Below are 13889 nucleotides of genomic sequence, written 5' to 3' on the forward strand. Positions count from 1 at the left end.
CAGATCGACAGCCTCCGTAATTCTGGGAACCAATCAGCACCCGCGTGTACCTGAAAGTTCAGCACGGACAACCTCTTCTCCGGTTCCATGATCCTCCACATCCCAGACAATGGCCAGACAGGGGAAACTACCCCGCGAAGATCGGAGAGGTCCAACTCGACAACACCTTCGTGTTCAAGTGCGTTGCATTAAAGATCAACATGGGCGAGACAACACCGGTACCGCCGGCCTCTAGTGTAGCAGGGGCCGCGCCTGAGATCCATAGAGCTCTAGATCTCGGATCTCCTCCATCCTCCATGCTCTCAGCCTTGTGATCCCTGCTGTTTTCGAGTTTGCGGTCTCCCTTGTTTCTTGTGTTCGATACGTTGCTGTCAAGATCCAAGATGATTTCTGGTATAAGAGACTGGTTTCCCCTTTCTCCTGGTGATTTTCTTGGTCCTTGACATAGCAACAGCAAAATCTCCAGCAGGATCTGGTCTCTTTCTTTCGTTCCCACTGTTCCAGCGTTTGGAACTTCTTTGAGCCACAAGTGTTTTCAATCCTGCTGGTCAGCATTGCTTTCTATAACCCACACCAGTGGCTTTTTCTTCGAACCACCAGACACAATGGTTCAGTTCACTGCCATTCTCGGCACGCTTGCTGGTAAGTGCTCCCACGAAATTCCGTTCTTGGATGAGCTTCGAGCTGACAGAACACCGCTACAGTGACCATCGCATCCGTACAAGCCCTTCCCGGCGGCTGGATTCTCCAAGCACGAGGAAATATCCCCGACCCGGCAGGTGCAAAGAACGTCGGAAACGGCCAAGGTCTTCAGTTCATCGGGGGACAGTGCCTCAGCGAAGCCGACTGCGGATCACAATGCTGTGCAACCCTTCCCCGCGGTAGTGACACCATCGGCGTCTGTTCTGGCTTGGGCGCTCAGTTCCAAGCTGGCAAGCAGGGCTGTGGCTTTGGAACTACTGCTGCGGGCAACGGCACCGGTACCGTAGGCAACGTCAACGCTGTCGATAACCAACCCGGGAATGGCACCGCGACTCACGGTCATAATGGGAAAGGTCACGGCCACAAGAATAAGGGCTGTAATGCTGGAAATGCGGGCAACAGCACCAGCCCCGTAGGCAACATCAACGCTGTCAATAACCAAGCCGGGAATGGCACCGCGACTCATGGGAACAAGGGGAAGGGTCACGGCCACAAGAATAAGGGCTGTGATGCTGGAAATGCTGGCAACAACGGCACCGCCAACGCCAACCCCAACGCCAATGCCAACGCCGGTAATGGGGCTAACGCCGGCAAGACTGGCAAGAAAGGCAAGACTGGCAACGCTGGCAATGCTGGTAACGCTGCTGGTAACGCTGCTGGTAACGCTGCTGGCAACGCTGGAAATGCCGCTGGCACCGCTGGCGACGCTGGCGACGCTGGCAAGGGCAAGGGCAACAGCAACTCTGGAAATAAGGGTAACGACAACGGCAACGCCAATGGCAGCGGCAACGCCAATGGCAACGCGGGCAACGCTAGCAGTGGCGGAAGCACGGGAAGTACTGGCAACGCCAACGGAAGTACAGGCAATACCGGCAATACCGGAGGCGCAACTGACGCTTCCGCTGGTGATACCCAGGATGCTTAGTCTGATCAGGCAGGCGTTTGCAACGTTGGGAACAGCGCCGGGTAAGGTAGTCATTCATAATTGCTTGGTACCTGAGCAACATTGACGATGCTTCCGGGTGCTGTGCAGCGGTCAAACAATGGGCGAGATTCCATGTTGGGCATTTTCCCAGCTCCGGTTGTTAGTTAGTTGCTTAGAGGAACCAGAGCTGCGGAATGGTTGTTTCGCTGCTCACAGTAGTCTAGTGCCCAGGGATTGGGGATCGGGGCTAGCTAGGAAGACGATCACTGCAAAAAGAAGAATCCAAGTTTCTCGAGCAAGCGGTTTTGTTCCGTCCTATCTCTCTTTGGTTTGATGACGAAACCATCTTAGATCCTAACATATTGTCGGACCAAACTAGGTAGATCTGGAAATTCGCGTTATGACATCCAAATTCCTCCATTCATCGTGTGCCCCCTTCCCCGTCTCCTGAGCCCCGGTGTTGTTCGCCTCCGCCGCTCCCGAACTAGCAGACGTGGACGTAGCATTTCCATTATCCACCTTGTTTATCTTGCTAGCTACAGTAGCAGTATCACCCAACCAGTAGGAGAAACATAAGCAGTAGTCGTCCTCAATCCTCCTCCCACGTTAGATGATACAACACCATCAGCAGCAGCAGGGGTAACGGTGACGGTGGCGACGAAGGTGTTACCGTGAGGGCGTCTATGCGGGAATTACCGTTTGTTGCCGTTGTTGCCGTTGTTGCCGTTGGAGTTATTGTTGGATGTGGGGTGGTGTCATCGGAGTTAGAGTTAGAGTTCGAGTTCGTCGGGTTCGAATTCGTCGAGCCGCCGGATCCAGAGCCTTGGGTGTTGGAGCCAGAGGGATTCGAGGAGTCGTTCTCCACGGAGGGACCAGAGCCGGTGTTGGAATTGACTCCGGGAGCAGGGGCGATCATGGTCGCAGGTGAGGCGCCAGGTTGCCGGAGCGGGCTCGGGCTCGGGCAGGGGTAGTTGGGGGATTTTTACTTTGCTGGTTTGGGTTTGGGGGGAGGGAGAGGTTAGTCGAGTTGATGTGGATGATGGTCATGGCGAGTATGGTGAGGATGGGATGGAGGATGGAGATGGATGATTGAGAGTGGGGGACAAGTGATGGAAGATGGGAAGATGGGAAGATGGGAAGGAAGGGAAGATGGGAAGGAAGGGAAGATGGGAAGGAAGGGAAGATGGGAAGGAAGGGAAGATGGGAAGGAAGGGAAGATGGGAAGGAAGGGAAGATGGGAAGGAAGGGAAGATGGGAAGGAAGGGAAGATGGGAAGGAAGGGAAGATGGGAAGGAAGGGAAGATGGGAAGGAAGGGAAGATGGGAAGGAAGGGAAGATGGGAAGGAAGGGAAGATGGGAAGGAAGGGAAGATGGGAAGGAAGGGGTTAGGAAAAGAAGATGAACTACCTACGATCCGTGCAATAAATCACAGCGAGGCCCAAAGTGTTCTCGGCGTCCTGAGTATAGCAGGCCCTGAAAGCACAGTCACCGATGCCGTTAAAGAAGTTGACGTCGTTACAGAGACACTCAAGGTTGGGTCGGCCGTTGGGATACGGGGGGCAGTTCATGGTGTATGCCTGGTTAAACATGTTCCTGATGCATGTTTGCTATGGTTTTGTGTCCGGTTAGCGAAGTCAAAGAAAAAGGCGAAGTTTTGTGGTGATGGAAAGGGGTGGTGGTAACAATCGTGGTGACGACGACGACAAACGACGATGATTTGGAAACAATGGAGAGCTACTTACACCGCAGGGAGCGAGGTCTGCGTATTCAAGGGCCAGCGCGGAGCCCGCAAGGCCCCCGACGATGATGCTGATGATATTCATCGCTTCTTCGTTTTGGCGGTACCAATGACGATGACACTTTGATGGAAGATGTTGAATAATGGTGTGCCACAACGAGAAAAGGAAGAGCGGGCTGTGTGGGAAGCACGGCGAAATAAATTTGTTCTTTTCTCTGCAGGTAGGGCAATCCAAGGCCGGGCCATAAACTGGTCATAAATATCGCACTTGGGAGTGATAAGAAGCTTCTGATTCCATGCAAAGAACATTCCGTCGAGTGACACCTTGTTGTGCAGCTGGATAAGGGTTATTGGGATCAAGTCCGTGGTCTCCGGCATCGCCTCTGAAAGACCGCAGCGGGCACAATGAAATAACTTTCATTCAGCAAGTCCAATACCTCTTCCAAAATTACGCCAGATCCAAGTCCCATCCAAGCCCCATCGATTCCAAACACCACGCCCGCGCAAGATCCAAAGCACATGCCTCCCTAAATCCAGTAAGCGCCCAAGTGACCACCCACCAAAGCCGCAAACATCCAAATCATCAATCCCCACGACACCCTCACCGTCCCCGACGCCTTCCCATCCGCCGCAATCCTCTGAATCAACTGATCCCCCAACCCCTCAATACTCCTCTCGAACTCCTCGTAGCTTCCCGCGTCCCACTTCGCCCCCTTCGCTCCCGGCACCGCCTCCGTCCCCGTAAACGCCAAATACAGCACATCCTCCTCATCAATCCCATTACTCCCTGACATCCTCTTCCCTCCACAAGCCGTTGCCAGCGCGAGACTCGCTTCCCCAACCATCGCCTTCTCCCCATCATCCCCATTCGTATCGCCCCACACCCCATAAACCAACTTGCTGCCGCCATCGCCGCACACCACAGCCATCACGCTCAACGGCTCAACCCCGTGCGCCCCCGGATCGAAAACATTCCACTCCTTCGTTTCCATGTTATCAGCTTCATTCCCAAATACCACGTACGGATGAACATAGGTATTCAGATCCTCCACGCCGCCCGAAACGTTATACGACGCCACGGTCTCTTGGAAAGCCGTAGTCCCCTGGTAATCCGGGCTTGCACCGATGGAACATCTTCCGTCATCTCCCGCGCCGCCCTGAACGCCGTCGCAGTCCACGTCCATGTTGGCTAGCCGCCCTTTGCCGCGGCCGCGGATGTAGAGGATCTGGAAGTCGGATAGGTGGTCGGCGCAGTAGGAGAAGGTGTTGGGGCCGTCTTCGGTGCTGTAGAAGCCCGAGGCTAAAGGGTGCTTGCATGATTTCTGTTTGAGTAGTTTGGTGTAGAGGTTTTGTAGGTTGAGGGGGACGTCGCGGGCGGAGGATAAGGATAAGGAGGCGAGAGCGAGGGCTAGGAAGATTGCAGGTAACATGGTAGTATCAGGCAATTAATGGTAATGAGTAAACGGAGATGATTGATGATGTATAGGGACGGAACTGTCGTCAATGCGCAGTCTAAGTTATGGGAATCCGGGGCGGTGGGTCAACTTATGGAGGCCGAACCGAACCGTCGAGGTTCTCACGAATCCGGGGATGATCCAAGGGTTCACATGCAATGTCGATCGTACACAGAAAGGGGTGGCACTTGTCCCTTGGCTTGGCAATTGGAGCCGGTGAGATCTCAGAGCCCAGAACTTCTGAGATTTGGACGTTCAAACGATGATGATAGAACAGAGGTGAAGTGACAAGGAGAAATGTGTTGGCAGGATTGTGAGGAGTCGCGTTGCGCCACAATTACTGAGCCGAGTGAGCTACCATTGTCAATTATATCAACCTGCATCGGGCTGGCTAAGCCGTAATGCAACTCGTTGCTGACGATGGTTGTTGGGGCAAGCTGAACGTTGGGTGCGACCCGACGGCGATGAGGTTTGGATTGGTGTTGTTTGTGTCCAGAAACTGCATTATCAGGAGTACGACCCTCACTAACAGATAGAGGGGCGCTTATCGACCTAGTTCAGCTAGTGGCTCTGTCTAGCACGATACCGAATCAAAACTTCTTTGGCCCCACTCCGCTTTCTCGTCTCGTCTCCTCGTCCCGCGCCCCAACTCCACGCGCCGACAATCTTTCAACGAGGGAAGAAAATGAGGATGAAAAGCGTTTGAGCAGTCAAATTATGTTCTTCGATCACGGAAGATGATATAATTATCTAACATACGACCATCACCTTCATGGGGCACGATGAGTTCATTACCATTAAATACCTTTCGGAAATAAATGCATTCCAAAATCCGATGATTTCAGACAGCTTCTCCGAGATTTCCACATCGTCAACACAGACGAAAGCAACCACTCAATGTGCAACTAAATCCCTACTAAACATATCTGGAGTGAAGCTGTCTTCCGCCGCCGACGAAGCCAACCCAAACCATGTCACAATCTCCGTAACAATAGCCGTCACAGTGACAGTCGGCAACCTCTCGGCCTCCTCATCACTCGCCTCCGGCGGGGCATCAAGCAAAGATCCCAACGAGGTGAAAGGAGTAATGGCAGCCTCGACCAAGTCCTCTGCCACCGATATCGATGTGGATGCCAGATCAGGAATATCCGGAATCTCAGAGAACGAAGTCTCAGTCACGTTCGAGAAGCTCGTCTCTGTCGGCATCACCTGCCTCGGCGGTTCCTTTGTGATCCTCTTGGTATGCGACTCGAACACCTCGGTGATTGTTGGGAGCGGAGGGGAGTGGTAGTTCCCGATTGTGTGCAAGCTTGGCAATCCTGGGTCTGACAGGATCAGATCGTACTCGTCGAGTGCATGAAGGATCTCGCAAAGTTCACCACCACCGACATCAGCAGCGTGCAGCACGGCGTTGTGGGCATTGTTGAGCCAGTTTAGGCCGTGTTGAAGCGGCTCGCTAATACCAGGAAACAGATCCGCAAGGTTGTTTCCAACACGGTTGATGAGACGGGGGACGAAGTTGAAGAGAGCATTTCCGGTCTGGTCGAGGCCGGTTCCCGAGGGAGAAGGCGAGTCGGGCTTGAACCAGGAGTGGAACTTCTCTTCGCAGCTTTTCTCGCTACTGTTGGCGCCGGGATATTGGCAGGTCCAAGAGTGTATGTCCCATTCTGTGATGTTCTGGATGTCGACGAACGTGCAGGGCGAGTCACCGAAGGCTACTTGGGGGTCGTGGAGGAAGAGGTCGATGGCAGCTGCTACCTGGACTGCGACTGTGAAGTTGGTCTCGGGAAGGTCTCTTCTTCTGACTCTTCTGCCTCTGTGGTCAGCTTCGGCTGGCGGTGGTGCGTCTGGCAATCCTGCGAGTTGGGTCAAGAAATCGGAAATGGTGACGGAAGTTGTCGTGTTACAACCTGCTCCATAGTAGTGCATGCCAGTTTCGTCGAAGATGATGGACTCCCCATTGGAGAGATACGCAGCAAGACGGCCGGCCGCTAAGGCCTCTGGTGACAAATCAAGGAGACAACGGAAGCCGTCTACCAGCGTACCAACGTAATATGGGGATGTAGCGTTGTTACTCGTGTAGAAGTAGATCGAGTCTACATCGGTGGCATTCGGTTCGAAGGCGATCAGTTCAAGGGAAGCCGATGGTGTAGGCAAAACGCAACATGAAGTTGGCGAACTAGCCGGCTGTATCGTCACTCCTGTCAAGACGGCGTCGGGAAGTACGATACTTGTCGTGAGTGGGCATGGCGCTTCTTCGTAGACCTGTGTTCGCGGCCTAGTAAGTAACGTACTTTTGATCCGGTGCGCCTTTGGGATCTTACCGTAGTTGTCTCTAGAACACCACAAGCAGTAAACAATGATTCCGTTATCCAGCTCGTGGCCAGACAGCATGTGCCATTGTCACTTTGAGCCCAGGTAAAGATGAAGTTCAGCAGGAAAAGGGGCAGGAAAATGGTCAGGACCTGCATCGTCTCAGCAACATCCAGGATGGTGAAACAACTCAAGATGCGCAGGTTTATCGCAATTGTTTGCAGTAGGCGCAAGTATGAACCACGAAGTCTTCACGATTTTGCGAATGGAGGTGCTGTTTTGACGATTATGTCATGCTCCATCGCGGTTACCAAGTTGGTGCTACAATGCCCAGCGCATCCAGTGTACTTGCCTTGAAATTCTTCACGACCGCGTTAACTGGGAAGATTCGATCTCGATGACCTCCATTTCAGTAACCTTTGTCGTTTCATGGTGCTGAAATTGAGCGGTTATCATTTCCGGTCACAACGGAAGAACAATATGGAGCCTTGGGAATGCTGCACTGTTGTGAAATCGTCGGAGGCTTAGAGCACCGGCTTCATGAGCGGGCATAAGATATGCAACCAAGGCCCTCAAGACCGGCATCATGCCCTTGCAGAAATTAGAATTGCATCATCGGAAGAAAAATATATCCCTTCATCAGGATACGTGTATCTTCTCCCTCAAAATACGGCTCGATGAATCCAGAATGTCAGGGAGATTGGTACACATCAAATCGGGAATAGAAACCTTCTTTCCTGGTATACTTTTCCTTTAAGGAGTGTGACAGCAAGGAAGTCCAAGTGGCGTATAACCTCTTTTATGAGAAGGATGGGTTCTCCCCGGAGGGGATTTTTGGACATGCGTAGCAAGTTGATCAATCACCAGCGTGCTATCGCGATGGTAGGTTGCTGACGATGGACATAGCGACTGGGAATATGTCATCGTGGTATGGAGCAAGACAACATATGGGGAGAATGGATATTCATCGTGGAGCCCGACCCGTCTGCTACTGTCAGCGCATGGCAAAGCTGGCTTCTCACAACTGAAGGGACTTTAATATGAATGAAAAGACCGACAGGCCCAAAGTTTACGCATCGTGGGCCAAGCATGCCCATTATGCTGAACCAATGACGAACAAGACAACACTGTTACGTGGGATGACTGAGGATGCATATCGCGGAGAGGATTGGTGGTATTGCCCAAGAGAAGGTAAGAGAACATGGGAGTATGGAGTTAGTGAACGGGTAGTAAGTGCTAACCGTCCCCTTTACAGAAGACCTCATCAGAGCCGATCGCAACACAGATATCGGGAAGTTGATCGAAAGCTTCGATTGGGGAAAGGCGGTAGGGAATCCAGTGAGGGTGCATGATCGACTCTGCACGGCTGTGACCGCGGAGCAATAGGCATACGATATGTTTGGAGAACCTGTTTCGGTATGAGTGTAGACGAGAGACAATTGGACTTGGGGAACCGTTCCTTGGAGTGTTGTCAACTGAAATGTGAAGTTGACGATGTGAAGTTGATGGAGCGTTCCACTTCAATTCTTGGCATGTGCACAGGGCAGGACCAGCCCGCTGACGGCTGTATGACAGCTGCCGGAAGACCCACAGCTTCTGCCGAAGCGGTTGTGCGTGCCCGAAAATCAGATTGCTTCAAAAATTTCCAATGCATCTGCGACTGCGTTTTGTTTCTTCCAAAACAAATGTGATGGCGGCAACACCATGAGAAGCGACGGGAGCTTTCATCGCATCCATGATTGAGCCAATCTCCATGACGGAGTACTGAACTGATATATGCGGCGACGCAAATCCGCATGTGTAATTGCACTTTATCACGCGGAAAAGACGGTAGGTGATCATTTCCTTTCCTCCGGGCTGCTTTCTCAAAGCAAATCGCAACAACCATTCTCCAACTGCTCTGGCCATCTGGCTGCTCTCATGGGGCTCCTTCGGGAGACCTTCTCTTCTGTGGCACGTCTTGTGTTGCAACTCGGAAGGGGTTGGAGATGGGGGGAACAGGGCGAGGGACTTGTCCTTTTGCTCTGTTCCTTGAAATGTTGCAAGAGTAATCTTTTACCATATGAACCATCATAGTCCGCGTCGTTGGCCGTCTCTTCTCTTCTTCGGAGGGGAGGAAATGGGTGTTCACAACTTCGAGGCTCCAAGATGTCCAACATTTTGATATCCTGCCTTTGAACGTTGTTGTGAAATGCATAAATCTTGATGTTATTTATGTGAGGTGATCTGTACATCTCTTGTGCACGCTTGTGAACGGCAGTTGCGGTTTGCTAAGCTCACCGTCTCACCGTGAACTCCACCCCACTTGCCGTTCACGGTGATGGGTGTCAACTACGTCATAGCTCAAGATCAGGAAATCGTTCCTGAACACACATCGTGAAGGTGTTTGTTCACTTGAGCAGCGACGGTTATTAGACCGACATAATGGAGGAAGTATCTCTGGGAACATAAGCTTTTGTCAATGTTCAACGCACAATCTTTGATTTCACGCATCCCAAAGCGTGCTTTGGTCACCCGTTTTCCCATCCATTCAAGCTATGCTCGTGGCTGCACTGCAGTGTCACAACGCCAAGCTCATCAAGCTCGCAATATGTCTCACTCCAAGAACTCCGAAGATGAACAACACCAAAAGGAGTCCAAATTCTCCCATCTCCCCCTAAGTACCAGCGGCCCGTTAGAATGCGCTCTCAAAGGCACCGTGCTGCTCAACCACCCTTACTTCAACAAGGGTTCCGCCTTCACCAAAGAAGAGCGTCGCGACTTTGCTCTTCATGGCTTGCTACCGCAACGCATCCAGACCCTGGAACAGCAGGTCCAAAGGGCATATCAGCAGTATTGCAGTCAACCCAATGATTTGGCCAAGAATACGTTTATGACGTCGATGAAGGAGCAGAACGAGGTGTTGTTTTACAGGGTAAGATGCTTTTTTGTGTTGTAACAAGTGATATTATGGGGTTTGCGGTTCTGACTTGTGTGGTTGTTCAGCTTTTGCATGATCATCTTGAGGAGATGTTTAGTGTAGTGTACACACCGACAGAGGGAGAAGCCATTCAGAACTATTCAAGACTTTTCAGAAGACCTGAGGGTGTGTTTCTGAACATCAATGATATGGACTCCGTAAAGCGTGATTTGGCGCAATGGGGAAAGCCTGAGGATATCGACTACATCGTGGTCACCGGTAAGAAGGGATTATCTGACGAAAACAGCCCCTAAGGTTCAGAAGATGGCTAACACGATGCAGACGGCGAGGAGATCCTGGGCATCGGTGACCAAGGATGTGGCGGCATCCTCATCTCCATCGCCAAGTTGGTACTGATGACCATTTGCGGTGGCATCCACCCAAACCGTGTGCTGCCGGTGGTCTTGGACTGCGGCACCGACAATGAGGAGCTCTTGAAGGACGATCTTTACCTTGGCCTCCGGCAAAAGCGTGTTCGAGGTGAAAAGTATGACGAGTTTGTCGAGACCTTTGTTAAGGCTGCGCGTGAACTCTATCCCAGAGCGTACATCCACTTTGAAGACTTTGGCCTAGATAATGGTACGTTGGATAAGTCCGGCTCACCCGCATGGTTACTGACATAACGACTAGCACGTCGACTTCTGGAGAGATATCGACCCAAGATTCCTTGCTTTAACGATGATGTGCAAGGAACAGGGTGCGTGACTCTGGCCGCCATCATGGCAGGTTTACACATTTCGAAGCAGAAGTTGAGCGACATCCGGATGGTAGTCTTCGGTGCTGGCACGGCAGGTGTTGGTATCGCGGACCATGTTCGCGATGCTATTGCCGCAGATGCGGACATCAGCCCTGAGGAGGCTGGCAAGCAGATATGGTATGTCCATACACTCCGCACCTACAGCAGGTCTCTTCACGCAACAAAACACTGACACTACGCAGGCTCATTGACAAACCTGGACTACTCACAACCAAGTCAGACTCACTGTCGGATGTTCAGAAGAAGTATGCCAAGTCGCACGACGACTGGGCCAACAAGAAGACCGATCTCCTAGGTGTGATCAAGGAGGTCAAGCCGCACGTTCTAATCGGCACATCCACAAAACCAAAGTCATTCACGGAGGAGGTCGTTCGTGAGATGGCAAAGCACGTCGAGCGCCCCATCATCCTGCCCTTGTCGAATCCAACTAAGCTTCACGAGGCCGTGCCCGAAGACCTCCTGAACTGGACAGACGGCAAGGCTCTCGTTGCCACAGGTAGTCCGTTCGACCCGGTCAAGGGCCCCTGGGGTAAGGATGGCAAGGAGATCGAGATCGAGGTGGCAGAGTGCAACAACAGTGTTGTGTTCCCGGGTATCGGCCTCGGCTCCGTGCTGGCGCGGGCCAACCGTGTGACAGACAAGATGTTGATGGCGGCATCGAAGGGCGTGGCTGAGATGGGCCCGGCGTTGAAGGATGATACGGCGCCGCTGCTTCCTGGTGTCGATGTCGTGCGCGATGTGAGCGTGCGCGTTGCTCGAAGAGTCATCTTGGCGGCCATGGAGGAGGGTGTGGTTGAGGAGAAGGATGTGCCGACCAAGGAGGAGGACCTTGATGAATGGATCAGAGAGCAGATGTGGGATCCGGTGTACAGGCCGCTGAAGTATGTTGAGGGCGACTTGCGCGTGCTGGGCAACCCGAATGATGTCGAGTGAGGATTGACATCGTAGTGTTCGTGGTACCTCTACGGCTGTTGGGAGTGTCTTGGCGTGGTTATCGCCGGACGTCATGGCGGGCAGTTGACATTGATTGGTGCGTGACTTGGCGATTTCAGACCTGGCTGGCGCACAGTTTTGCTGTATGATACCATCATGTAGAGCTTGTTATGTCCTTTTCATGAGCTTATTGACTGCCGAATTCTTTCCGCTTGCCGTCCTGATCGTTGTAGCTGTCAATGCGACCGTTTGTGAGCTGCTGAAGTGGTTTTCCCGGCTGGCGATTGAACAGCGCAAAGGGAATTGTCAAGTTCAAACTGGTCTGGGCTGCACGAAAAAAGCGGTGCTCCACTATTTTGTGCCAAGACTTGAGGTTGTTCGTCTGGCTTGACAGGCTTGGCCACGGCACGTGACCGTCACAAAGGACGGTAGGGTTTGCGGTCCACACCAACCCAAGGCCCAAAAAAAATATCGCGGCTGTCGTTCAATTTTGGCCTTGCTGAATTTCCCCTCCGAAATTTCGACTCCCCCATCACCAGTCGCCATTTCAGCAACCAGACCGACGCAATGGCCAAGCAATCGTGAGTAACCACGTCAGCGATCAAATCCGACCTGTTTTCTGGCTGTTTTGCTGCCCGTCAAGCCGAGGTTCTGCCCGACAAACTGAGGTGGTCGCAAGAGGAGGGAATCAGAGCGACGAAATTGTGCGAAAGAGGAGGATGCTGCCCGATTGACCCGGGAGTCATTTGGACAAATTTTGGAGGTTTTGGACACCATGGACAGCAGATAGGGACCGCCAGCAAGCAGCCAGAAGACAGCGACGAAATTCGGAACCGGCAGCGAGATCAGTGAGCTAACAGCATGTCTACAGTCGTGGTGCCCCCGGTGGCAAGCTCAAGATGACCCTGGGTCTCCCAGTGTACGTTACGATTCCCATTCCCGTCCCGTCCAGCACGAAACGCGAATCACCATTTCCCAAGCGAGCTCGAGCGCGATGAACATCACGAATCGGCACACCGTACACCCACAAATCACGAAACGCACGAACAACACGACCAAGACAGGAATGAATGGCTAACATGGCGACTCTTACAGCGGTGCCATCATGAACTGCGCGGACAACTCCGGTGCCCGTAACCTTTACATCATCTCCGTCAAGGGTATCGGTGCTCGTCTCAACCGCCTCCCCGCTGGTGGTGTCGGCGACATGGTCATGGCCACCGTCAAGAAGGGCAAGCCTGAGCTCCGCAAGAAGGTCCACCCCGCCGTCATCGTCCGCCAGTCCAAGCCCTGGAAGCGCTTCGACGGTGTCTTCCTCTACTTCGAGGACAACGCCGGTGTCGTAAGTGCCCACCGATACCACTTTTCCACAACAGCCTGGGCTTTTGGGTTCTGTATTGGGAGGACCAGGGAGGACAATTGCTGGGGAGAATGGCACGGATGCAGAACCACAATGCCAGGCCGTTGGGAGCACATTTACAATCGGACAATGCTGACCACTGCTTTTTCTAGATCGTCAACCCCAAGGGTGAGATGAAGGGTTCCGCCATTACCGGCCCCGTCGGTAAGGAGGCTGCTGAGCTTTGGCCCCGTATTGCCTCCAACTCCGGTGTCGTCATGTAAATGGGGTTGTCCAGGAACAAATGGAATGGATCTTTTATGGGCTGCGCGGGTCTTTTTTTCGAGGAACGAACAATGTCATCCGGAATCTCGTCTTCCCCATAGATGAAAGGAAGATGTAGAGGATGAAGGCCTTAACCGGCCCGGCTGGATTGGCAGGCATTTGCATTTCGGTTGCGGCGTGCTCGGGAGTCATACCATATGCATGATATACAGGTCAATTCACACCCAGTTCTTCGAACCCCTTGACCGCGCGCGGCTCGGGATCATCATCACAAGGGTGCCTCTGCAAGCCGATGTCTATGTTTTCCTTTCATGCATAACAAGCAAGGGCGGGAATCCACGGTACCGGATGCAGGGCAATGACCCGCGATGGACTGTGTCGGATGGCCATGTACGTTCTTCACTCCAGATATCCTGAGAAGTCGATGGGGGCTTCTCCCCGAGCAAATAACACGAAGGTTGCCATTCCCAAGCCATTACCATTA

The 13889-nt window shown here is 52.7% G+C and overlaps 8 protein-coding genes across 8 annotated transcripts; 3 read left to right on the plus strand and 5 right to left on the minus strand.

Moving 5' to 3' along the window:
* Positions 1-207: 207 nt before the first annotated feature.
* On the plus strand, positions 208-1922 carry B0H65DRAFT_65606 (uncharacterized protein). The gene is made up of 2 exons (XM_062831235.1): positions 208-642; positions 705-1922. The coding sequence occupies exons 1-2, from the start codon at positions 606-608 to the stop codon at positions 1625-1627; spliced, it is 960 nt and encodes a 319-aa protein (XP_062687401.1). The 5' UTR covers positions 208-605; the 3' UTR covers positions 1628-1922.
* A 294-nt stretch (positions 1923-2216) lies between these two features.
* On the minus strand, positions 2217-2543 carry B0H65DRAFT_545254 (uncharacterized protein; the record flags this gene model as incomplete). Its single annotated transcript, XM_062829362.1, has 1 exon — positions 2217-2543. The coding sequence occupies one exon, from the start codon at positions 2541-2543 to the stop codon at positions 2217-2219; it is 327 nt and encodes a 108-aa protein (XP_062687402.1).
* A 388-nt stretch (positions 2544-2931) lies between these two features.
* On the minus strand, positions 2932-3395 carry B0H65DRAFT_66092 (uncharacterized protein). The gene is made up of 2 exons (XM_062831236.1): positions 3370-3395; positions 2932-3234 (listed from the first exon to the last, which is right to left on the minus strand). The coding sequence occupies exon 2, from the start codon at positions 3214-3216 to the stop codon at positions 3031-3033; it is 186 nt and encodes a 61-aa protein (XP_062687403.1). The 5' UTR covers positions 3217-3234; positions 3370-3395; the 3' UTR covers positions 2932-3030.
* Positions 3396-3636: 241 nt separating this feature from the next.
* On the minus strand, positions 3637-4919 carry B0H65DRAFT_66095 (fungal chitosanase). The gene has a single exon (XM_062831237.1). The coding sequence runs from the start codon at positions 4793-4795 to the stop codon at positions 3893-3895; it is 903 nt and encodes a 300-aa protein (XP_062687404.1). The 5' UTR covers positions 4796-4919; the 3' UTR covers positions 3637-3892.
* Positions 4920-5485: 566 nt separating this feature from the next.
* On the minus strand, positions 5486-8056 carry B0H65DRAFT_555324 (uncharacterized protein; the record flags this gene model as incomplete). Its single annotated transcript, XM_062830022.1, has 2 exons — positions 5486-7097; positions 8043-8056. 2 exons carry the CDS (start codon positions 8054-8056, stop codon positions 5714-5716), a joined length of 1398 nt encoding a protein of 465 aa, XP_062687405.1. The 3' UTR covers positions 5486-5713.
* A 965-nt stretch (positions 8057-9021) lies between these two features.
* Positions 9022-9291, minus strand: B0H65DRAFT_555325 (uncharacterized protein; the record flags this gene model as incomplete). Its single annotated transcript, XM_062830023.1, is given in 2 exon segments — positions 9022-9184; positions 9201-9291. The coding sequence occupies 2 exon segments, from the start codon at positions 9289-9291 to the stop codon at positions 9051-9053; spliced, it is 225 nt and encodes a 74-aa protein (XP_062687406.1). The 3' UTR covers positions 9022-9050.
* Positions 9292-9453: 162 nt separating this feature from the next.
* On the plus strand, positions 9454-11992 carry B0H65DRAFT_453831 (uncharacterized protein). The gene is made up of 5 exons (XM_062826169.1): positions 9454-10046; positions 10118-10310; positions 10374-10670; positions 10722-10965; positions 11031-11992. The coding sequence occupies exons 1-5, from the start codon at positions 9594-9596 to the stop codon at positions 11779-11781; spliced, it is 1938 nt and encodes a 645-aa protein (XP_062687407.1). The 5' UTR covers positions 9454-9593; the 3' UTR covers positions 11782-11992.
* Positions 11993-12196: 204 nt separating this feature from the next.
* On the plus strand, positions 12197-13879 carry B0H65DRAFT_453835 (60S ribosomal protein L23). The gene is made up of 4 exons (XM_062826170.1): positions 12197-12362; positions 12653-12700; positions 12877-13123; positions 13294-13879. Exons 1-4 carry the CDS (start codon positions 12349-12351, stop codon positions 13402-13404), a joined length of 420 nt encoding a protein of 139 aa, XP_062687408.1. The 5' UTR covers positions 12197-12348; the 3' UTR covers positions 13405-13879.
* The last annotated feature ends 10 nt before the right edge of the window (positions 13880-13889 follow it).

Source organism: Neurospora tetraspora (assembly GCF_033439725.1).
Source record: "Neurospora tetraspora strain CBS 560.94 chromosome Unknown B0H65scaffold_1, whole genome shotgun sequence".
Lineage (NCBI taxonomy): Eukaryota > Fungi > Ascomycota > Sordariomycetes > Sordariales > Sordariaceae > Neurospora > Neurospora tetraspora.

Coding starts and splice junctions, on each gene's coding strand:
- B0H65DRAFT_66092 (XM_062831236.1), bottom strand. CDS start 3,216: ATGTTTAACCAGGCATACACCATGAACTGCCCCCCGTATCCCAACGGC.
- B0H65DRAFT_66095 (XM_062831237.1), bottom strand. CDS start 4,795: ATGTTACCTGCAATCTTCCTAGCCCTCGCTCTCGCCTCCTTATCCTTA.
- B0H65DRAFT_65606 (XM_062831235.1), top strand. CDS start 606: ATGGTTCAGTTCACTGCCATTCTCGGCACGCTTGCTG. Junction 643..704: donor CATTCTCGGCACGCTTGCTG/GTAAGTGCTCCC, acceptor ACACCGCTACAG/TGACCATCGCATCCGTACAA.
- B0H65DRAFT_453831 (XM_062826169.1), top strand. CDS start 9,594: ATGTTCAACGCACAATCTTTGATTTCACGCATCCCAAAGCGTGCTTTG. Junction 10,047..10,117: donor ACGAGGTGTTGTTTTACAGG/GTAAGATGCTTT, acceptor GTGGTTGTTCAG/CTTTTGCATGATCATCTTGA. Junction 10,966..11,030: donor GAGGCTGGCAAGCAGATATG/GTATGTCCATAC, acceptor GACACTACGCAG/GCTCATTGACAAACCTGGAC.
- B0H65DRAFT_453835 (XM_062826170.1), top strand. Junction 12,701..12,876: donor ATGACCCTGGGTCTCCCAGT/GTACGTTACGAT, acceptor CGACTCTTACAG/CGGTGCCATCATGAACTGCG. Junction 13,124..13,293: donor TCGAGGACAACGCCGGTGTC/GTAAGTGCCCAC, acceptor TGCTTTTTCTAG/ATCGTCAACCCCAAGGGTGA.